The 24,000-nt window shown below is 43.6% G+C and overlaps 1 protein-coding gene across 1 annotated transcript in view; it reads left to right on the forward strand.

Annotated features, from left to right (window-relative positions):
• Nucleotides 1-9,283: 9,283 nt before the first annotated feature.
• The window catches only part of traf1 (TNF receptor-associated factor 1), a 28,860-nt gene continuing 14,143 nt past the window's right edge, over nucleotides 9,284-24,000 (forward strand). The window contains exons 1-7 of the mRNA XM_063194592.1: nucleotides 9,284-10,059; nucleotides 10,263-10,344; nucleotides 12,939-13,037; nucleotides 15,540-15,695; nucleotides 18,692-18,748; nucleotides 19,352-19,420; nucleotides 20,007-20,507. Coding sequence (XP_063050662.1) covers nucleotides 9,860-10,059; nucleotides 10,263-10,344; nucleotides 12,939-13,037; nucleotides 15,540-15,695; nucleotides 18,692-18,748; nucleotides 19,352-19,420; nucleotides 20,007-20,507 — 1,164 coding nt within the window. The 5' untranslated portion in view covers nucleotides 9,284-9,859. The remainder of the gene's footprint in view (nucleotides 10,060-10,262; nucleotides 10,345-12,938; nucleotides 13,038-15,539; nucleotides 15,696-18,691; nucleotides 18,749-19,351; nucleotides 19,421-20,006; nucleotides 20,508-24,000) is intronic.

The following is a 24,000-nucleotide window of genomic DNA, read 5'->3' on the forward strand; positions in this document are numbered from 1 at the left end:
CTGGGCTACGCTACATCACTGCAACTCATGCTGGCATTTGTGAGGCCAGGCCAGGCCAGGGCTGTGATGGGTGAATAAAGGAAGAGGCTGGGCTTTACGTGGGCTAGGTGGGACTGGGCTGGGCTGGGTTGGATAGGGAGAGACACACTAGACTGGGAATCTGCTCGCTCCTGTCACTTAGTCTAAATACAGACATTAGATGGCTTGCAAGCGTGCCAATTATTTTATGAATACAGCAAGACTATTTGAACAGTGCGTCTCCTGAGGCTTAGCAGATGTTTATTTTGCTGGGCTGGGCTTGGCCACGGTTGGTATCAGTGGAGAGAGAGAGAGAAAGAGAGAGACAGGGAGCGAGAGAGAGAGAGAGAGAGGCAACCTAGTTATTCTCCTGCCGTGTCCTTCTGCTATGCTTTCCTCCACATGCCGTTACTGATGGGGGGGAGAGAGAGAGAGAGAGAGAGAGAGAGAGAGAGAGAGAGAGAGAGGTATTATTCTCTCGTCGAGTCCCTCTGCTTTTCCCCGTCCTCCACTTTGCTTTGCTGATTGCTCTGTGATGAAAAATCGCAGCTGCACGTCGAGCGCCTCCAATTACGGCTGGATTGATTAAAAGCGGAGGACGGCAAATGGGCTCGACCCAGACGATTAATCTCCTGACCCAACGCACACAAAGCCAGCTCCTCTGGCCCTCTCTGTTTGAGAACAGACACACACAGCTAGGGAAGCTGGCAGGGGGGACAACGGGGTCAATTGGCCTGGGCCCAGGGAGACAGGGTGCCCAGATTCTCATTACACTGTATGTATTGGGTGGGGGGTCCTTTAAGAGGATTTTGTCCCGGGCCCGGTCAAAGCTGTCAGCGGCCCTGCACACAGCAGCAGTGCAGTTAAACACTACCACTACCCCACACACATGCTGCTATTCAGAGGGAGTTGCTTTCTGAGTTTAATTTGGTTTAAATAGCTGACCTTTGAAGGTCAGCTGTGCCTCCTTACCTCAGTAGCTCAGCCAGCCAGAGATCAGCTCCCGCTGCTCTGGTATGTATTTAATTTATTATCTACATATACGTAATCTTTAACTGATACATGAACTAATTACACTTTGGAAGACTCAAATGGTTAAGATGGCAGTATAGATGTACTATAACCCGAGGTTTGGGGAGGTTTCAGGAATGTACACTATTTCTAGCAGTCAGGGCAATTCAATTATAGGCCTCATTTATACAGAATTTATTTACTGCAACGAAAACTCTCTCCCCCGACTCCTTTCCAAAGCTAATATGACCATGGAATGTCTCCATCCCCTCCATTTACGCCCTCCTTCTCCACCTGACCAAATGCCAGAGGGTGGACACCCCGCGTTCACAATGTAATAATCTTGTGTGCGTATTTATTCCAGTCAATTAATTGAACCCACTAATCCTGATTGGCACTGCTATTCAGCAGCCCATGGAACAGCACTGCCACCGACTAATTTTCCATACATGATGAGTCTATAGGGGAATCCATTTGTGAAATTACCCGTGTTAAGAGCACATGCAGAGGCACCCATGGCAGGACATGCACCTTTTGAACCTGAAAAGTCTGCCCAGTGGCAGAACAATTGCACCCTGGGCCCCTGGTCAAACCACTGATAGGCCCCTCCTACGACCTGCCAAGGCCCCTACCAGAGCCACGGAAGTAAGAGTAAAGCCCCCAGCATATAGGCTAGGTTCCGACTGCACTGGGGAGCACTTTCATTTCCAACGAAATTCCGACGGACATCGGCGCCGGTGTGCGGGATTGTATTGAAAACAATAGAATCGAACTTTGATGGAGCAGTGCTCTGCACTTTGTTGGAGCCAATTTGCAAGGTCCTCAGGCTAATCCTATTGATCTATGTGTTCCATTTTTACACAAAGATGGCTGCTCATGGAGCCTTTGACACACAGTTCCAATATACGGTAGTTCCAGGAAGTGAGCATCAACCACAGAGAGTGCAGTAAAGGTAAATGTAATTCATTTTAATTCACTTTATGACACCTTTGCTTGTCATGTAGTGGTTCTGTGTTAGTCTCTAGCAAAAAGAAAGCAGCTGCCTCAAATTATTTGAATATACATGAATCATGTCACCCAGTTGCCACAACTCTGAATTCCATTGCTCTGGCCCCTACCACCAATACGGAAGGCTCCTGAGTCCAGGGGCAAGAGCTACCCCCCATAGCACTGCCCCTGTGTCCAGCTCCTCTAGTACAGTGTTTCCCAACCAGGGGTACGCGAGCACACTGCAGGGGGTACTTGGAAAAATGAAAAAATGGGATTGGGATATAGAGCATGAGTGAGGGGGTACTCATGGTATGACAAAAAGGTGGCATGCAAGACCTATGCTTAGGTGGTATGCAAGACAAAAAAGATTGGGAAACACTGCTCTAGTACGATGCTCCTTTGACTGGAGTCAGGCAGGAGTGGAGGGTGGGTCAGAACATGTGGGGCAGTGGTTCCTGACCTTTTTTTGGCATGGGATTCCATTGTGACATCCCAAATTTCTGGGGAACCCATACACCTTTCTTTCCACGACAAAAATGAAAACATGACTGAGCTAGGGTATTAGTGGTAGGGTATTGAATATGTAAGACAGTCTACGATTCTAAATGGTGTTTCCAAGAGAATATTGAAAAGTTGTGTTATATGAATTAGTGATATTTACCAGTATTCTTCTTTCACACACTTTCAGACATTTCAGGTGACCCCATTTGAATTGCAGGCGACCCCTAATGGGGTCCCGACCCCAGGGTTGAGAAACACTGACACAGGGTCTGGCCTCAGCTGGCAGCCACTCGAGTTACAGTAAGAGTATGATTCTTACACAGTAATGATGAAGCAAGTCCGTTATAATGAAGGCTCTGAGAGGATATTATTTTTGTCATTTGCTTGAAATAACAGCCTCTTCAAGTGAAGACCAGTTCTTTTCTAAAAAAAAAAAAAATCAAGTGAGCGGCAATGGCTTCATTAAGGCGTCACATCACCCCTCATCTGCTGTTGTAGTCTTGCGTCTCCTAATTGCAACATGTCACCAATGTTATGTCACGGTGGAAGACATGTTTGTGGGCAGCGGACTAGGTATCTATAATTAATTAACAAAACATCTTCCACCTGCGGTTCATGCTCTTCACCATGAAGATTTGACAACACAGAGGCAATATCCGTGATGAGCCAGACCCCGAGGAATATAATAACATGCTTGTAAGGGAACATGGAGCCAGCAATATCTGCCAAGGACACATCAGGTTGGCTTGTGGCTGCCAAGGCCTACGGTGGTGTGTGGCAGCTGATCTGGTTGCTGGTTGCAAGATTTTTGTGGCTTACAAAGTCTAAGCTCATAGTAGGCTGTAACACGAACAACATGTCCTACTGCTATCAAACACATGACAATTTGTTTTAAAAAAACAACCACAACAAAAACAAAGTAATCATTTTGTATGTATTTCACTTTTCTGATTCTAACAAAAATATATATTTTTTAAATGGAAAAGGCTTCCACTTTTAATGTCACTTTATTCAAAACACACATACCCATCTAGTAACATTTTGATTTGAGAAAATTCTGTACAGAGTACCAATAGTGATGGTTAAGATGTCTTCAATTTGCTTTTGATAGCACCGCTTGTATTTCATATTTCATGACCAAATAGTGGATCTCATTGCCAGAGCTGTTGGACCACTCTTCTCGAGCCATGCACAAACACTCACGCATGATGACACAGTGTTGCTTCAGCAGCACTGAGGATGTGTTTGATGGTATTCCCAACACCCCTGACATTGTGCTTCAAGACATAGACCAGGGGTGTCAAACTCAGGCCCGGGGGCCAAATTTGGCCCGCGGAGCCATTTTATTCGGCCCGCGAGATCATTTCAAATGTGTATGACATTTGGCCGACATACACCATTAATGTATAGCGTAACATGACTTGAACATGAAAGTTGCTGTGTCACGGGATGTGCAGACACATTTGAACTAACAAATATGATGGGAAAGAGTGTGTGAAATTTAAGTATGAATATGAAGTGCATACACACAATTTTAGTCCATTTTTAAAAATCAATGTTGAGTTCGGCCCGCGACTTCGTTCCAGATTTTGATTTTGGCCCTCAGTCAATTTGAGTTTGACACCCCTGCCATAGACAGAAGGCAGGAAGTAATACCATAGGCATTCTAATGGGAAGAGTTGAACTAAGAAAATCTTTGGTAATAGAAGTGGGGTATGTGTTTGGACATTTCACGGCAAGAGGCAAGCTCATGGTTTTAATATTTGGTAGCTTGGGACATGTAGTGTATATTAACTAACAGTATATAAACTAGCAGGCCATTCCAAAGTAAAGGCAAAACAACTGACAAAGTTCTGTTCTGTCAGCTGTGATAGGAAATCATTGTGGCATAGGCAATGTTTTATGTATCCCTGATGTGTAACCTCTAAATATTTGAATCCTGTAATGTAATTCTGGTAGTGGTAGTGGGTCCAAATAAAATAATTCAAGTGTGTGCATGTGTGTGTGTGCGCGCGCGTGTGTGTGCGTAAGTAGGAGGATGTGTGTGAGATATGCTATGCCTGTATTCACCGCAACAAAAAGGTTTTATTTGAAGATTTATACAGCTCCATACTCTCCAACTTCAGACTTTAAAAATGAGAAATGACTCAGACTCTCGACACCACTGGAATGCGAAAAGCATAGGCCCACTTTGACCTTGAAATGAAATACTCCTGTTATTCTGTAACTGGCTGTGTGTGTAGTGTACCTACTGGAGGTGTTTTACCGTACGCTGTGTTGGCCATCCCTGCCTGTACAAGATGACAAGAGAGATGTTACCTGTGCATGCTGTGACAGGTGTGAGCAATGACAGTAAACTGATAGCTTAGTGTGTGTGTGTGTGTGTGTGTGTGTGTGTGTGTGTGTGTGTGTGTGTGTGTGTGTGTGTGTGTGTGTGTGTGTGTGTGTGTGTGTGTGTGTGTGTGTGTGTGTGTGTGTGAGAGAGTGTCAATCTGTAGCAGATGTAGTTCAGTGATGTTTTAGCTCATCATCTGGAGCATGATGTCTTCCCATCATATTGTTGTATCGGTATATGACAACAACCTCACTTTTAAATTAGGTGAGTCATCAGTGCTGGGAAAAGTTTTGGTTTAGAAAGGTAGGACTTTAAGAAAAGAAAATACCTCTAAAATGAAGTAGGCTATTTTGGGTTGCTGTCAGAACATTAAAATGACATGTCTATGTAGCCTAACTGAAACCATCTCAGATAGGCTACACAAAATAGGTATACATCATATTGGCATATACAGCCTAAGCCTATATAAATATAGCCTATTTATTTATTATGAATCATGACGCTGTAATTGTGTCATGTAGGCTAGTTGTCCTGAGTGTGTAGTTTAAAAAGGTAGTGGAGTGGACTGTCTGGGCTGGTTTGTCCTGTGGCACGCACTGGCAGCAGATTTGAAGACCTCCCACTGTAGCTGGGTCTCTTAGCGTCCAAAAAGGGCCTAATCGTTACGCGCTGGATAGAAGCACCAAAATCGGTGTAGACCTTCCTTAGGGTGTTCTCCATCATTTCAGAAGGGGTGCCCCAAATTTCAATGTCATTAAGGTCATTTTTATGGGGTAAATCCAAGATGGCTGCCCAAAACCAGCCAATAGTAGTAAAATGCTGTACTGCCTGGACATAATGGTGTTATGGGTCAATCCACCTATTTGTGTGTGATGTATACAAACTGAACTTTGAAAATGAGGGCAAAACTTAACATAAAAACAATGTTATATATGTCTTATTTAGATTCAAAAACAGGAAAATCATAAAAACCATGGTCAGAATGAGATCACTCTACAATTGAGAGCTCATTTCTGGGCATTTAGCTATTGAACCAACATTCATTAAGAGTTTTAAAAATTTGCAGTGGGTCATATCTATAACATCCAAAAAGAAAATTGTGGTTAGAAAATTTAGGGGAGAAGAGATAAACCCTTGGGCCACACATAACTGTCCCAATGTTAGCATGCTAGCATTAGCAGGTTCAGACACTCAGTCTGCTCTTCAGATAAAGATGGCAAACAATAATTTTAATCCCACTTACACATGCGCGCACACACACAAACTACTACTACTTCCTTAGGACCCCCTCAATGATTTAACCCTAGGAGTCCAACTGAAATATATTCATATCAATCAAGTCAATAATACATGTACATATCAAGTGTCAGTGACAGCTGTCAAATGACAAATGTATGCTGATTAATGTTCAGATATGTATATCGCAGTCCTAAGTGTACAATGGAGTGATAAGGGCATTTATGCTTAGGAAATTATGAATAATCAATATTCAATACATCACCAGAATCCGTGTATCATTCGTTCATTCGTTTTTTCGTTTTACAACAGAATTGAAAAAATGAAAACAGCATTTGATTTTTCGTTTTTCCCTTTTCAAAACCAAAACCAGAAATCGGATTACGGTTCGTTTTCTCGTTTTTTCCATTCTGCACCTCCAAACGGAAAATGGAAAATGAAACATTCGAAATTCCGATTAACAAAATCCTGGCGGCGTTGGTTGTCAGGGAAACCAATCGCGAGAATGAACAAATGATACACGGATTCATCCATACAGTATATTGACAGATACGTAAAAGAGCAAAATGGTAACATGTCTGTTTTTCCATCTACTTTTGGCTTTAATCTAGATGACATGTTGGCTACCTAACCACTTAATTTATTGTTTGCTCGTTATTTTTTATTTGTGGGTGTGGGCCTTTGTTTAAAACATGTCTGCCTGCCTTCCCTCTCTCACATAGGCTACTAAAATAGTCTTTCAAAAACTTAAAACAACAGCATGTGGAAATCCTATTGGCTTTGGAGGGCTAACGTCTATAAGACTATACTGTACTCTACTGTATTGCACTGTACTGTACTGTACTGTACTGTACTGTACTGTAATGTGATATACCATACTGTACTCTACTGCACCGTGCAGTATGCTACTGTACTGTACTGTACTGTACTGTACTGTACTAGACTGCACCGTACTGTATGCTACTGTACTGTACTTAACTAGACTCCACCGTACTTTATGCTACTGTACTGTACTTTACTGTACTGCACCGTACTGTATGCTACTGTACTGTACTAGACTGCACCGTACTGTATGCTACTGTACTGTACTGTACTAGACTGCACCGTACTGTATGCTACTGTACTGTACTGCACCGTACTGTATGCTACTGTACTGTACTGTACTGTACTGTACTAGACTGCACCGTACTGTATGCTACTGTACTGTACTTAACTAGACTCCACCGTACTTTATGCTACTGTACTGTACTTTACTGTACTGCACCGTACTGTATGCTACTGTACTGTACTGCACCGTACTGTATGCTACTGTACTGTGCTATACTGCACCGTACTGTATGCTACTGTACTGTACTGCACCGTACTGTATGCTACTGTACTGTACTGTACTATACTGCACCGTACTGTATGCTACTGTACTGTACTGCACCGTACTGTATGCTACTGTACTGTACTGTACTATACTCTACTGTACTTTATTATACTGCACCATTCTGTATGCTACTGTACTGTACTGCACTCCACTGCACTGCACTGTACTGTACAGTACAACTATAGAACTGAAACATGTAGAGCGGTGGTGCTCAAACTGTGGTACGCGTACCACTGGTGGTACTTGAGACATCTCTGGTGGTACTTGGAATGCCATTATGAACCTCTCCTGTACTGACTGGCAAAAGTGAATATGGAAGGCCTTTACTGCGATATTCTAATGTTGGTTGTCAAAATGGTACTCAGAGAGCTCAATATTTTCTCAGGGGGTACTTCACACAAAAGGTTTGAGAACCACTGATGTAGAGCATTCTGAGGACATGTACAATATTATGCAAAAAGGTGTAGTGGGAATGAGTTATGTTACTGTTACCACTCAAAATCTTGAAGGTTAAAAAAAGTCTTGTGGCATTTTGTTTGGGGGGGGGGCGGGGTATGATCGACTATTCTTCCGCCCAGACTATTTATGTGCCTTGCATATCAAGAAAATGAGTCCAGGTAATGATTTACTTTCATAGTATATACCATATGAGAAGTGTTGTTCTATATATATATTTATCCTATGGGTAAGGGTGGCAAAAGACCTACAGTACATGTTGTCCATCAGCTGTCAGTTTTGATAGCAGTTTAAGTACTCAATGATTACTGAGCTAACTAATACAACTTTTGACACAAGTACTAGGTGAGGACTTGTCTGCAAATAAACATTTTTTTTATCTCTGTCTTCTTACTCAACATACACTAAGAAATCATTCCCATTTAATTTGAACTGAAGCCATACTGTGGCCTACATGTAGGCCTATATTGAGTAATCTGTAATGCCATTCTAAAGTTGACTGAAATGCTCTCACAATATGCACTTGTAAAAATATAGAATTGGGTGATCTTATGGGGTTCTTCATACATATGGAAAGGTCCTGTCCTTTACCCTCTCTCATACAAATAAAATACGTATATCTGTTATGGAAATTAGAGGATGGAGAACCTGCTACCTAGGGCATCTTGCACTGACACTATCCCATTCAAATCGAGCATTAGCAGCAGTCTATTCTCACCATAGTTTTAGTGTTGGCAATGCTCATTTTAATTCAGACCAAGAATCTTCTCAAATCGTTCACAATGTTACATGCTGTCAAGCACGTAAGCACAGACTCACCCATACTTTCACACTATGTACATTTTGTAGTTTTATCAATCTGGTCTAGCAGGCTACCCTTGCTTCATCTCTTCTGAGGACTATATTAACATTGTCAGCTAAGTATAATGTCATGTAATAACAATGTAATGCGTTACCAACGTGACATATTGTATATGACATGGTAGACATTTTTTTTTCAAGGGACACCCCTTCTAGGATGTCTTCAAATCAGTCAAGGAATATGTGTACCGAATTATATGCTTCTATCCAGCGCATAACGATTTCTCGCCTTAGAGCCCCTACTACTGTGAGCATTCGGATGCGACCCTCACTGAACAAAACAAATTTGTAGCCATAGGCCTACCGGTATTTGACGTACCAGGCCAGGGTTATCACAAAAATAAATAGGCCTAACTGCCGACCGACTTTGGGAAGAGTTCGCTCAAAACACAACAAAACTATCCCCTCGTGGCGAGCCTTAGTGGAAAGCATAAACCAGCGCGCGCGTAACCGGATTTTTTTTTTTTTTTTTTTACAGACTTGTTGGCTACCGCCGACAGAGCTTTCACGTCGCGAGAATAACATGGTCCTGGGGGGAAACATTTTCTTCCGTTTATTTTCCCGTTGTTAACACGTAAATTGGATTTGTATTACGACCGGTAGCCAACATCAGCGGCTCATTCAAAGTAAACGAAACACCATTAAGCCCGAAAGCACCTCATATACCATGGTTGAACCGCGGGGACTTTCCATTCCACTGCTCAGCAGAGATGAGTCCGCGCGAGTGCAGTAGACCCCGACTTTATTTCTCAGAAACTGACAAAGTAGCGTGCGTAACGGTGAGGTGAGACTGTTAATTAGGGATTTTGGGGGGTTACACTGACATTTCTGACGACCCGAAGAACGACCTACCTGGGCTGTCATTTTGAAGTAGCCAATACCAAAATTGTTAAAACGCTATTTCCGGAAAGTTTGCAGGGGAAATACGTCGTTGATAGTTTCCAAACAAAGGGAAGACATGGCTAAGTCCACGGTTTCCACTTAAGCACTGTCACAGCGCGACATGTGGAACTAAACTCGCACCCGTGGAATCGCACTGAGCAGACAATAGCCTACATCTTTAGATATCATTGAATGCAATGGCCTCGAGAAAAGACGTTAAGGAGAGTTCCTCTATACCGGATGAAAACGAGTATCCGTCCGGGTTTCCTCAGAGTATTTGCGACCAGACTCCTCATGAAAAGTACTTGTGTAGCAATTGTAACAGCGTCCTGAATAAAGCCCGCCAGACATCCTGTGGCCACCGCTACTGCCTGGCCTGCGTCAACTGGCTGGTCAGGTAAGACAACCCAACACCACCAACATCATGACCACTTTCATTCCACATCCATCCATAGTTCAGGCCCACATTGGCTAGGCTTAGCATTGTATTTTATTTCGAGTCAAATGTATTCAGTGAAATAGCGATTCACTTTCCTTTGTGATTAATTCATCAGTTCAGTGAACAAACAAACAATTGTAACTGTTTTTTTTTGTAAATAGGAATAACAAAGCCCCTGTGTGTAAAAAGTGCAAAGATGGTCCAGACGCTGAGAGTGAGGCGAGCATACTAACACTGGATAATGTAAGTTACTTATTTGCAGGTGAAAGAAATGTATGCGTGTCTTCCCAAATGTCTAATTTAAATTTGAGGACAAGCAGCACTACAAACACAAATGTCCACAAACCAATAGGAATGGTGGGAGGTTAAAGTATGCTTTAATCTTTTGATAAGCTTGTGCCACTGTAATTCCCATCTATATCATTAGTAACTACATTAGGCCTACACCATAATAAACCGATATGTAGGCAGTGTAATAAGAAATCCAGATAAAATGTAGATGTGTGCACTATCCGTGCAAAATAAAAATGTATTTAACTGGATTGCTGACCAAGACTGCAGAGAGGTTCAGTCACCTCTCTCCCCTGGAGACTGCTCTACCCACGCGGCAACGCGGAGTCCTCTGACTGTGAAATTGGGGCCCTTGCTAACTTGACACGCCCATTCCCTCATCTGCAGTCCATGAGCTATGGAACGAATGGCTCAGTGCTTCGGAGGTTAATATGGCGTGATAAGCACAGTGTCCGTCATGGACTCTCTCTCTCTCCCACATTACTTTCCCTCCGTCCCACCCTCTCTTTCCTGCCTCACTAGGCTTACCACCCAGTGTCCTTGCCTGCTCCCCAGGTGAATAAGCCCTCACAGGTTTATAGTGTGTCTGGTGCCTGAAATGGAGGAGACAGGGTCCCTGGCAGCCGTGCACAGTAGATGCCCACATCACCGTTAATGTATTTAGTTGGACAAAAGGATGTCTTAAAGTAGTGTGGCTCTATGTGTGGCATGCTACTCCTTAAATACATTCTCCAAACCTATATACTGTAGTTCAGCGAAGAGAATGTGTCACAGAGTGTACTACAAAGGGGCTGCATGTGTTTCCGAGGCTCTTTTGTGCTGCCGAGGTGCTTTTCTACACTCAGTTGTGCGCCTGTATATGCCGTCCCAAAAGGCTTTGGAAAGGACTGCGTTGTTAGCCATGGGCCTGTGAATTCAAGGGAAAGCCCAAACTTTTAAAAGTGAAAGCCTTTCCATGGATGTTAACCTCTTCTACCACCTCCAGACTTATGGAGTGGAGATTCTGAGTGAGTGCCATTTGTTGATGTCTCCTCATACAAAAATCTGGAGGAGACGACATAATTAAAATAGGAGACAACATGATTATAACCAATGGTGTACTCAAAGTAGAGTCCTTGTGCATAGCCACTGTCCAGGTGCTGGTGATGTGCAGTAAAAGTAATCCAAGTAAAGGGAAGATAAATCATTGCACACTGGTCTTCTTTGCTGGTAGTTTATAACTGATACTGATGCTGATACTGATGATTGTAACCAGTATTTTGATTATTGTTTGTATCAGAAGTAACTTTCAGACTCTTCTCTGTGGCACTTGTACATAATGTTTGAAGTGCTCATACTGACTGACACACAGACACACAGACACACAGACACACACACACACACACACACACACACACACACACACACACACACACACACACACACACACACACACACACACACACACACACACACACACACACACACACACACACACACACACACATATAAACACACATTGGCATATAGCGTGTCAAATTAGCATATCATAGGCGTACCAACTACCGGCAGGTGTTGCTGGACAGCTGGCATTTATTCCCGATGGCATAGACTTCATAGCCTGTGATATCATATCAAGGTGTTTGCCTTTAAAGCTATGGTATGTGCATGATGGCCATTTAAATAAAGCTAGACTTACCCCTGAACAAAGTTGCCATGTGCTGTCTCGTGAAATTAGCATTCCACTGACAGTGATAAGTTGAGTTCTTGTTTGTCGTTGGTGTTTTACAGGTGGTGTGGGTTTTTAATGAGCACATTGGAGTGTTTACCATGCATGCTCTTCACCCCCATCAGTCCCTACGTTTGCATGACGTTTTTAATTCCAAATGAATAATTCAGCATTAAATAGTTCCGTCAAGTTTCACTTTGACCTTCCATTTAATTCAGAATTGCGTGTTTACATGACGTTTTCAAAACGCAATTAAGCTTTATTCAGAATTAAAGTGAGTTCATTATGAATTAAACGTCTCATGTGCACATAGCTAATGACAACAATGGAAAACTCCCAGTAAACAGTTGTCATGGCAGGTGAGGCACATACAATCCAAATGTTAAGTTGAAAGGTTAACTTTGTAATGTAAATAGCATTTTTTAAGAGAGCTTACATTTTCATGGTAAACTCATGCCTGTGCTAGCTTGAGGAGATCTAGTGGTCCATTATTCTTCGTTTCCCCAATTCATTACACTTGATGAAAATATGATGCTACTATAAAGTTTCTGTGGTATCTCAATGTCACATAGTAACAGGGTGCTATTTGGGGATGCAGTAGACCTACAGGCATGCCTCACCTCACTCATGATGCTGTCAGTGGGTGAATGTGGTGAGTCATGTTTTGGAAAGTTGGTGTAATTTCCCCCTCCTCTTTCTCCCCTTACCCACACACGTGTCTGTGTGTGTGTGTGTGTATGTGTGTGTGTGTGTGTGTGTGTGTGTGTGTGTGTGTGTATGTGTATGTGTGTGTGTGTGTGTGTGTGTGTGTGTGTGTGTCACAATGTCCCCGGTATAGTCCTTTAGTGACGCGGCCATCACCAAGGAGATCCAGGAGCTGAAAGTTCACTGTGCCAACCAGGGCTGCCCATGGAGGGGAGTACTCAGGGACTTTGAGGTACTTTTCACTTACAGAGGTCACCCACTGCTGCTGCTGCTATTGCTGCTGTTACTGCTGCTGTGTGACTATGAGTGTGTGTGTGTGTGTGTGTGTGTGTGTGTGTGTGTGTGTGTGTGTGTGTGTGTGTGTGTGTGTGTGTGTGTGTGTGTGTGTGTGTGTGTGTGTGTGTGCGAGTGTGTGCTCGTACGTGCGACATGCAGGAGTGGGGAGTGACATCGATACGTGTGTGTGTGTGTGCGTGTGTGTGTGTGTGTGTGTGTGTGTGTGTGTGTGTGTATGTGTGTGTGTGTGTGTGTGTGTGTGTGTGCACGTGTGATGCTATGTTGTGTTTCTGATGGTGTTAGTTGATTTTAAAGGTTACGGTGTGGGATGTGTTTTTCCCACAATTTGATGTTTTGTCTCCTCACCTTCTATTTCTGTTCTCTACAGTGTGTTTTCTTCTGTGCCCGTTTAAAAAAAATAAAAAATCATCAAAGTCCATACTTTAATGGTTGCTATTCTCACAGTTCAGTCTGTGACAATGACATTTTCATTGTCAATTTAATTATGTGTATTTACAACTCCACTAAATAGTCACTACCACACAAAATAATCAAGACAGGACCAGAGCACTGGGAAACTAACATACTCACCAATTCCTCATTGCACATTGCTGTTCAACAGTTAGGGATAGTGAAATCATTTACTGTTCATTATCTGACAAGATCTAGACACGTCTTTTCTTGCATTGCCAGGAAGGAAGGTGGATTAGTGTGCTGTGTGTTCAAGTCACGCTTTTACAGTAGGCTATGTCATCATGCGCTAGTTCTTCTGGTGACTAAAAGGAGTTTTTGCTTAGTCATCCTCAATGGTCAATGAGGGGGTTGTTGAATGACTAAAACACCTCTCTTATTTTATCAGGCACATTTGAGTTATGCTACAGTGAAGTGCATAAATTGAGCAAAATGTTGTCATCATGGAAGGCCAGTGTGTCCACTCCATCCATGTATTAACAGGGGTGGTCATTTTTTGGAAAACACACCGTTCAAAAATAAATGGCCACTATTCGAATATTCAAATAATATTCAAATATTATTCTCCCTGGCTGTAAGCAGTGTGTTTGGGACTTTCCAACATGCCTCTTGTGTTAAAAATGAAAGACGATCCATTTGTATTTGCTGAGTAAATTCAGTCACTTAAAACAGTAAGAGAGACCCATACAGAATGTTTATGTGGGCTCTGTATTTTTATGAGTATGGATTTCAAGACTACCATTTAAAATTCGAAAGGACAATTGTAAATTTGGACGACTATTGAGTCCCATCCCTAGTATTTACTCTATACAGAATAGGCACCAGTGGTTGCATGTATATGCATTGGAAGAGAATGCAAATGGTACACATTTAGGGTTTGGTTTCTCGTTCAAAGTGGCAAAGTGGAAACTGACCTTTCCTGACTCCAACTGTATGTACAGTATGTTTATGTTGTTCATGAATCATCATTATGTTAGGTAGCTTCTTTGTGCGCCGTCGGCGGGCCCGTTCACTCATGGCTGAAAACACTCAACTACATTGTAACAACATTGCTATGACATCACAGAGACCCGTAGCCTCTTACTGTAGCAGGGGTCGCCGGCGACCCTATTCACTTGCTGAAAATGCTTAACTACATCATAACAACATTCCTATGACATTACAGAGAGCCATAGTGCTGCGCTAAGGGGTTAAGCAACAGAGACTTGGTCATTACCTTTTTGGTGACAGCAAGTTTATTACATAGACTCTGCAAAAAGGAATTGAGTGAGACATTTGATTGTGAACTTGGCTAATTCAAATAGGCAAACCCTTTTATCAAGGGGGATTGAAGTTGATTGGAGATCAGATATCTGATTGGAGATCAGAAATTATTCCCCCTAACCCTAACCTGTCACAGGGCGTTGTAGAGGAGTTAACGTACAAAACCACAAACACGATAGATTGTTCAAATCGATGTTTTATTTATACACATTGTCATGATGCCATGTTGCTATGATATAGTACAATTACAGGATGGGATATGCGCTACTGCATAACCATATAATGAATTGTTTTCCATCCCTTGTAATTAGTGTCATAAATGTCGTCAAAAATCTCCTCTCTCTCTCTCTCTCTCTCTCTCTCTCTCTCTCTCTCTCTCTCTCTCTCTCTCTCTCTCTCTCTCTCTCTCTCTCTCTCTCTCTCTCTAGCTAAACACACATCTGTCAAGCCACTGGGGATGAACTGTTCAAACAGTCTAGCTGGAATCATAAAATAATTGCCATGCTTGAAATCCTTTAATGTCTGTATTTGGTCAAATATCTTTCTCTTTCCACTCAAATATAATAACAAGTGCAATATAATGTCTCTCTCTCTCTCTCTCTCTCTCTCTCTCTCTCTCTCTCTCTCTCTCTTCTCTCTCTTCTCTCTCTCTCTCTCTCTCTCTCTCTCTCTCTCTCTCTCTCTCTCTCTCTCTCTCTCTCTCTCTCTCCCCCCTCCCTCACAGGAGCACCAGAGCCAGTGTGAGTATGCTCTGATCCCCTGCAATGTGGGCTGTGGCCACATGGTGCTCAGGAAGGCTCTGGCCTCTCACCTGGAGAAGGGCTGCCCCAAAAACACCTCCACTTGCCCGGCCTGTGGCCAGACACACCCCCTCTCCGAGGTATGGATCAGTCAGTCATTCAACTAATCAATCAACAAGCCAATCAGTCACGTTGTCAATGAATCCTTCAATCACTGAATTTAATCATTACATTACATTATGTTGCATTTGGCAGATGCTTTTCAACCAAAGTGACTTACAATCGAGGACATAATCATAGCCAACATCACTAGCAGATACAAAGTGCACAGGAAATATACAGAACAACAAGTGCAGATGCTAAGTAGGGTTAGTTTTTTTTTAACTACATTAAGCACAGGGTTAAGTAGAATACAACCACACAAACACATGAAATAGATAATTAGTCCCTTAATCAGTTTAATCAATTACTCTGTGAACAAATGAATGAATGAATGCATGTGGCCGAGCACCTTGCCTCGCTGAGGTATGGATCAGTCATCATTTGGCTAATTGATTATCGAATCAATCAGCCTGCCTGTGAATTAATCTGTTGAACAGGTCAATCACTGAAGTTATCGATGGATTTGTCAACCAATCAATCAATCTATCTGTTAGCAAGAAATGGATGAATAAGTGAATCAATCAAACAATCAACCCATCTACCAATTATCCCATGAATGAGTCTCTGTGAATTATGTGTGTTTACTGTTTAGGTGCTAGCCTCTCAGTCAGTTCATCCATCACTGACAGCTGAATGTGTCTTTCACAGAGGTTGCAGTGTGTTGGTCTGCAGGAAACCACACAGTGCAGCCTGGCAGTCTGTCGCAGTGCAGTGTAGCGTTACAATATCAGGAGGGAGGCAAGAGGAGGTTGCAGTCAGTTGTGAAGCCATAGCAGCCAGGGTTTGACAGCATTTGGACCAATTACAGCAGCTTGCCCTTTGTATGTTTTCCAGACTTTGATTTTTTTTCCCACCGGTACATGACACCCACAGATGTGTAGCTTGGGTGAGATACAAAAGCGGACCTGTGCACTCTCATACACATGGACGTGCTCACATGCGAACGCACGCACACACAGACACAATCAAAGGACTGAAAGGACAAAAGGAAAACACCTAGATCTGTATGGAGTAACTGTTTTTTTCCCATCTCTGCTGCTCTTCCCATGTCTGCTGCAGATGGTGTATTTGTCAATGTTAGTGGTTGCTGGGGCACTTAGCGCCCGTAATATCGATTAACAGGCACTTACTGTACAGGTTGGCAGTTGGTTTTACAGTAAAACATGTGTTTACAAGTACACAGTGCATTTTATAATAGGCAGTTCAAAGTCTACAGTCTCATTTATAAAAACCTGTACTCATAAGGTGTTTTTCACCTACTCAATTTTGAATACACAATTGATTGGTCGTAGAGCAATAACCCCTTGAGATAAGACATCTCGTTTTCAAGGGGGTCCACAGGATATAAGAGTACAATACAAAACAGAACACTTACAATATGTTACATTACACTTACTGTAGCTAGCGCTTTTATCCAAAGCGTCTAACAGTTTTTCTAATTACAGGGTATTGGTTACAGTCCCTGGAGCAATGTGTGGTTGGGTGCCTTGCTCTAAGCAGCGGCTCCCAAGCTTTTTCCCTTGCGCACACCCTTGTACATTGTAGTGTGTTTCGCGCACCCCCTGTGAATGTTTTGGTGCGCTGATGGCAACTTAAGTATGGCTTCACTGCACAAATCATTACAAATTGTACAGAAACATTTGAGGAATCCAATACACCTGATGTTTCTTCCAGCATACAATTAACCATACCATGAAAAACGAAAATATTAATTAATACTGTATAAAAACACACATAGGCCTATTTGCCATTGCCCAATTCAGCTCTCGCACCCCCGTGTAGCAGGCCACGCACCCCCAGGGGTGCACGCACCACAGTTTGGGAAACCCTGCTCTAGAGCACTTCAGCCATGGAGGGAGGTAGGGAGTGGCAAGGTGGGATTGAAACCTGCAACCCTCTGATCTAAAGCCCATCTCCTTTTCCATTAGACCACGCCAGCCCCATGGCTGTTACGTCTACTATTGTTGTGGTTCCAAGTCTTGACAGTGTTGCTCTAAAGGCACAAATGTACACTGGCTATGATCCATTTTAAAATATGCACAGAGTGAACCATTTATTTGCAAAACAATCCATGTGCATTCATGAGGGTAGGCCACCGTTGATTTGAAAATAAGCAGTTGCATTTCAACTGCCCCTTTAAAACACGGTTATTAGCGCATGCACACACACTTACTACACACCACACACACACACACACACACACACACACACACACACACACACACACACACACACACACACACACACACACACACACACACACACACACACACACACACACACACACACACACACACACCAGTAACTGCCTTGTGGGAAATATTTATCTTTTAAAAAAAGCAAAAAATGTGCTCATGGTGTTTGTGCCCTGGTGGTTTTCATTTTCCAAACAGAGATGAGATGTTTGTGGTATCTTGTGGCATGGGGGCTGGCTGTGGCCCAGTAAGATGTCGTTGGATCTGGTCCGGTCCGGTCTGGTCTCCTGGCCTCGCATTTTAATCTGCAGCCCTGGGCAGATGGCTCCGATGCAGCCGGCCAAGAATCACAAGAATCTGGGAAACCAACGGGCTCCAAACAATTATCTGGCAGCTCAAATAAATAAAAGCCCTCGCTTGCTCCTGGCCCTCTTCGATCGGAAATTGGATATGTGAATGGGTTTTGCATATGGAGACAGAGGACAAGAGGAGGAGAGGCAGGGGGTAGGGGAGAGAGAGAGAGAGAGAGAGAGAGAGAGAGAGAGAGAGAGAGAGAGAGAGAGAGAGAGAGAGAGAGAGAGAGAGAGAGAGAGAGAGAGAGAGAGAGAGAGAGAGCAAGAGAGAGGAAAAGTTTCCAGCAAGCAATTCACAACTGTGAAATTATGGATTTGTTTTCCATTATGTAAATATGCAATGACATTGGTGAAAAGTTGTTGTTTTAAGCACATTTTTTATATTACAATAAGGTACAATATGCTTTTCCGCCTGTGTCGTTATAGGTGCATAATTGCCATCGCCAAGCCGATAAGTCTGTGACCGCGGTGACAAGCCAGAAGGTAAACAAATATGCTCACCCACGCTTCATGACCTATGCAAGAACGCCATGAAGGGCTCCTGTAAACCACATATACTGTACACATACACACTTACACACACGCTTACGCATGCACATATCATACATGCATACATAAACTATACATGCCCTTCTTTGTCACATACAGTTCCTGCACGTACACATGTTGGTGCACACACACACAGACATGCACAAGCATGCATACACACACACACACAGGGAAACTGACAGGGGGGGGGACAAAGGGGTCACCTGTCCCGGGCCCAAGGAAATGGGGGGCCCATAATTGGGTTCTCATTACATTAAATGTATTGGGTGGGGGGGCCCATTCAGATAACTTTGTCCCGGGCCCAGTCAAAGCTGGCAGCGGCCCTGCGCATACACACACACACACACACATACACACACACACACACACACACACACACACACACACACACACACACACACACACATACACACACACACACACACAAATGTTTTCCAACTTCTTTCACGCAAGCACGCACACACACTCACACACGCACAAAATGTGGTCTGCCATCTTTTGTTGCAGTGTTTCCACAGTGTGCTTTTGTTCCTATAGAATGGTAGAACTGCAGGCTCCAAGGATAAGAAGTGCTGCCTGTACTCTGACGTGGGCTGTACTTTCAAGGTATTCCATTTGTCCTTGCGTTTGTGATTTATTTCTTCCATTAATACCTCTCTATGGAGTACCGTATACAGTAAAGGCCTTAGCTGCCTGCCTGATGGCGCCAAACAGATGGCTCTCTAAGCGCTTGTCTTTTGTTTCACACCGCGTCTTATTATGTATAAAGTGCTGTATGCAGCGCTGTGGGGATAGAATATATGCTTTCTTGCTTTGTTTGTAATCTGCTTCTGTTGTGTTTTCTTGTGTTGTTTTGTGTTTTGTTGTGCTCCTGTGTAAAATCGCTGTTGTCTTGTGAACAAGGGCTGGTCTTTTTCTTGAGCGTGTCATAGTGGTAACCATATTTACATTTTAACCTGTGGTGAATATTTGAAGCATGCTGCTATTCGCTGTCTGCACTATTTGTCTTTAAAAAAAAAAAAATCATGGATGAAATATTGAAGTGCAAAAGTAAACCTCTGCACTACACTGTATATTTCTATGTCTTTCGTACAACAATACTTTATTGTCAGTTTACACTGAAATTCATTTTGCATCCCTGAGCAAGACGCCTTGTGTTGAGTTCTGTGGCTGTCATTGTGATGTGTTCCAGGGGTCCCCAGTGAAGATCCAGGAACATGAGAAGAGCAGCTACGTGTCCCACCTCCAGCTCCTGCTCAAGGCCCTGCGCTGCACGCCCTCTCCTCACCAAGCCTCCATCCACCCCCGTCCACACTCCCATCCAAACAACCACCAACTCCAGTCAAAGCCCCAACTCAACCCCCAGCCCTCCAACCACCAGCCCCTGGTCACCCAGCTGTGTACCCTGGGCCAGAGGCACCTGATGCCCCTGCTGGAGACTGATGGAGGTGAGGCTGCGGCTGGAGGGGCTAGAGCTGGAGAGGAGGACATGTCCCTGGCCCACAGCCTGCGCGAGGACCAGGTGGCGGTGTCCGTGGGCCAGCGGCTGGAGGCTCTGCAGGAGCGTGTGTCGGTCTTCGAGAACATCATCTCCGTGTTGAACCGCGAGGTGGAGAAGGCACAGCACAACATAGCCGCCATGAGGCACGACGAGCAGGGCAACCAGACCATGATCCACTTCTTGCAGGCCAAGGTACAGTTAGAGCTGCCCGTTGCCTCTTTGCGCAGATTGCCCCCACACTATGACGTGATCATTACAATTTTGGTGACAGTCAGGAAATAACATAGGCTCTATGCAAAGGGATTCGGTACTCATTTTTTCCCTAGCATGGACCTGAAGTCCTGCTTTGTTACCTCAGCACTCACTTTTGGCCAGCTATAGGCTAATTGTAAGGGAGGTGGTTTTGATTCATGAGGTTGATGGTTCAAATTCCATCCCATTCATGGTTGACACACCCTTGAGAGAGTCAGTCACCCCACTTTGGTACAGGGATTGTAACCAATAACTTAATATAAATAACGTAGTCACTTTTGATATAAGTGTCTGCTAGTGCATTAAGCGCTCTAATATTGGTTACCTATGCTCTGACCTCAAGCATTGGCCTCTAGCATTCGCTTCAAGCACCGTAGTTACCTTAGCTTTGCCTCAAGCACTTTGAGAGAGTTATCATCATCACCACAGGGTTGTGGGTGAGCTCTGATGTCCACAGGACCTGACTCTTCAGTGTAGCAGTCAAAACAGACTGAGGCAACTTTCCTTCCTTTTGCTACAAGCATATTTGGTTACCTTAGCCCTGCACACAAGTGCTGATTGGTTACTTTTGCTTAGACCTCAAGCACTGATTCGTTACATTACCACTGAACCCAATACACGCCAGCACTGTCCTAAAGACACTAATTAGTCATCTGAATACTGACCTAAACACCCCGCTGGCCTACACAGACCTGGCCTCAAGCAGTGATGCGTTACCTGGGCCTCAGGTAGAATATGGTTTGTTTTTCAGTCATTTGTCTGACCAACCCACACATTATATTCTGATCATGTTGTTGCTTAGCACTGGCCCCAGACATTATTTGGCTACCTCAGCACGGAACAAAACACATTGATAGGCCGCCCCTATCCTGGCCTGGTCTCAAGCAGTGACCGGGTATGACTGAGTGACAATCATTAGCCTCAGGCGCTGATCGTGGAATATCGAGTTACAAGTCACGTTAAAAAGTCACAAAACGTCACAAAAAAAATCCCAAACTTATTATTTCCATAGTGGATGCATCAGCGGTTTTCCCAGAGAATGTGTCGACATACTGTACAGCCAAGTGGCGATGCAGATTTAATTGCTTTTAGGGATTTATTTTAATTGAGGAGATGAAAGCACAATCCATCTTTAAAGCAAGTGAAGCGTGTTCCCCACTACAAATAACACCACCACGATATAACATCAAAACAACTCACAGCCTGTGCTTTTTGTTTGTTTATCTGTTCTCGCATTGTGAATTTTAAAAAATAGAGATAATCCAAAAGTTTTTGAGGCTCCTGTGCTGTGACAGTGTGTGTGTGTGTGTGTGTGTGTGTGTGTGTGTGTGTGTGTGTGTGTGTGTGTGTGTGTGTGTGTGTGTGTGTGTGTGTGTGTGTGTGTGTGTGTGTGTGAGAGAGAGCTGTTAGCATGAGCGACTTACACTCTGAGTGAGTGACATACACAGCACTCAGGGCCATTAAGTCCCCCAAGAAAAAGATGAATTGCTTAGTCATCCGTACGCAATGAGGTAAACAGCTTTCTTTGTTGTCTCTGGTGGCAAAAAATGGTGTGTTTTTGAACGGCGAGTTTTAGTGAAGGGGATAAAAGCATTTCATCTGACAGCTATCTGGCCCCAATGATTAATGTGTGGGTGCGTTTAGCATGAATGAGAAGGAGAATGTCATGGAGAAAAATGTGAAGGAGAGTATGACGCAGCGTTTCAAGGACAGTGTGTTCTCAGCATACACAACGCATAGTAGTCCGAATGTAAAAGGCCGCGATGCTGTGTGTGTGTGCGTGCGTGCGTGTGTGTGTGTGTGTGTGTGTGTGTGTTTGTGTGTGTGGCCTTCAGCTGACTCAAATGTGTTGACTGTGGCATTCAGTCATTCCAGTCTGCTAAACAAGCCTGTCATACCACGCTACACCTCATGTCTCTCAGGACTGATGGTCTGGCGGCCCTTCTGCGCTGTATGGGAAAGTCTTTTGTGCCTTTTGGAGGTTTAGACTTTGCTGAACTTTAAAACGATTGGATCTGTCTATCTATACCGAGTCACCTAGATGCTATTTGGTTGTATCACACACACTGCATGCAATTGGTCTCAGTATAAGCCTGCCTATACACTACATTTCAGATGTATTATTAGTTCTGCGTACTGTATGTTTACTACACATTGCTGTGGACACATAGTAATTAAGGTCATTGAAATGTAGTCAGAAAGGGGCAAACAAAATGACACACATGCAGTCGATACATATACAGTACAAATTATGCATTTATTTGCATTTCTTGTTGCATGTGCAGTGCACAGCATGGCATTACTGGGCACCATGCACTGCACCATAGATGTAACTGGGACTGTACATCATATGTTTATTGCTGTAGCTTGTCCTGCGTAGTGTCCACATGTGTTTTTGTCATGGTACTGGGGTAAATGTGGAACGTCAATGTAAATTGGCTTTGAGGGTTGTGAGTGATTACTTTCTGTCACCGTGTTTGGTTATGTCATACACCAGTGCTTCCCCATAGTGACAATAAAGCTTCACTACCAAGTCAACATTAGCTCTGACGTAAACACTTTTGCTCACTGCACCGACAAAATAACCAATGGAGTCAATGGAGGCCAAGCGAGACTATTCATCTAGGTAAAACAAAATCGGACAGAAGTGCATGTAGACATGCTTTTAGCCAGGTTACAGCTATTCATGTGAAATAATGAAATCTCTTTACGGACTCCTGGAGTTTGTTTTCCTTCTCAAAGTGAATAGCAATTTACCCAGCGGGACATTCACTTTAGGTGTTTTTGATATTCATGACAGCACTATATACTCTCATTGTATTGCAGAGGATGCATATACGGTATGCCCCAATGACCTTAACCTTCATATGGGCTAGGGGGGAAACTGCTGATTTGGCAGAGCCCTTCAAATTAGGACCTTAGCATGTATATGTGTGCATACATGTGAGGTGTGTGCATGTGTGTGTGTGTGTGTGTGTGTGTGTGTGTGTGTGTGTGTGTGTGTGTGTGTGTGTGTGTGTGTGTGTGTGTGTGTGTGTGTGTGTGTGTGTGTGTGTGTGTGTGTGCACGTGTGGGAATTGCGTGTGCAGGGTTGTCACATGGCACAATGAACTGGAAAACTAGATAGGTATCAAAAAGCCAAGGCACGCACACACACACACACACACACACACACACACACACACACACACACACACACACACACACACACACACACACACACACACACACACACACACACACACACACACACACACACACACACACACACAGAGAGAGTCCTCCTGCATTGTTTTCATAATTGATGTGTTCATAACCCCCTTACAGCCTCTTTGCCCACCTTTGCTCTGCTCTGAATGGAATAGCATAGTAGACTATTTAGGCGGTGTTAAACGACCCCCACCCTCCCTTTTCACCGCTCCCTACCTTCGTG

The sequence above is a fragment of the Engraulis encrasicolus genome, chromosome 3, assembly GCF_034702125.1.
Source record: "Engraulis encrasicolus isolate BLACKSEA-1 chromosome 3, IST_EnEncr_1.0, whole genome shotgun sequence".
Lineage (NCBI taxonomy): Eukaryota > Metazoa > Chordata > Actinopteri > Clupeiformes > Engraulidae > Engraulis > Engraulis encrasicolus.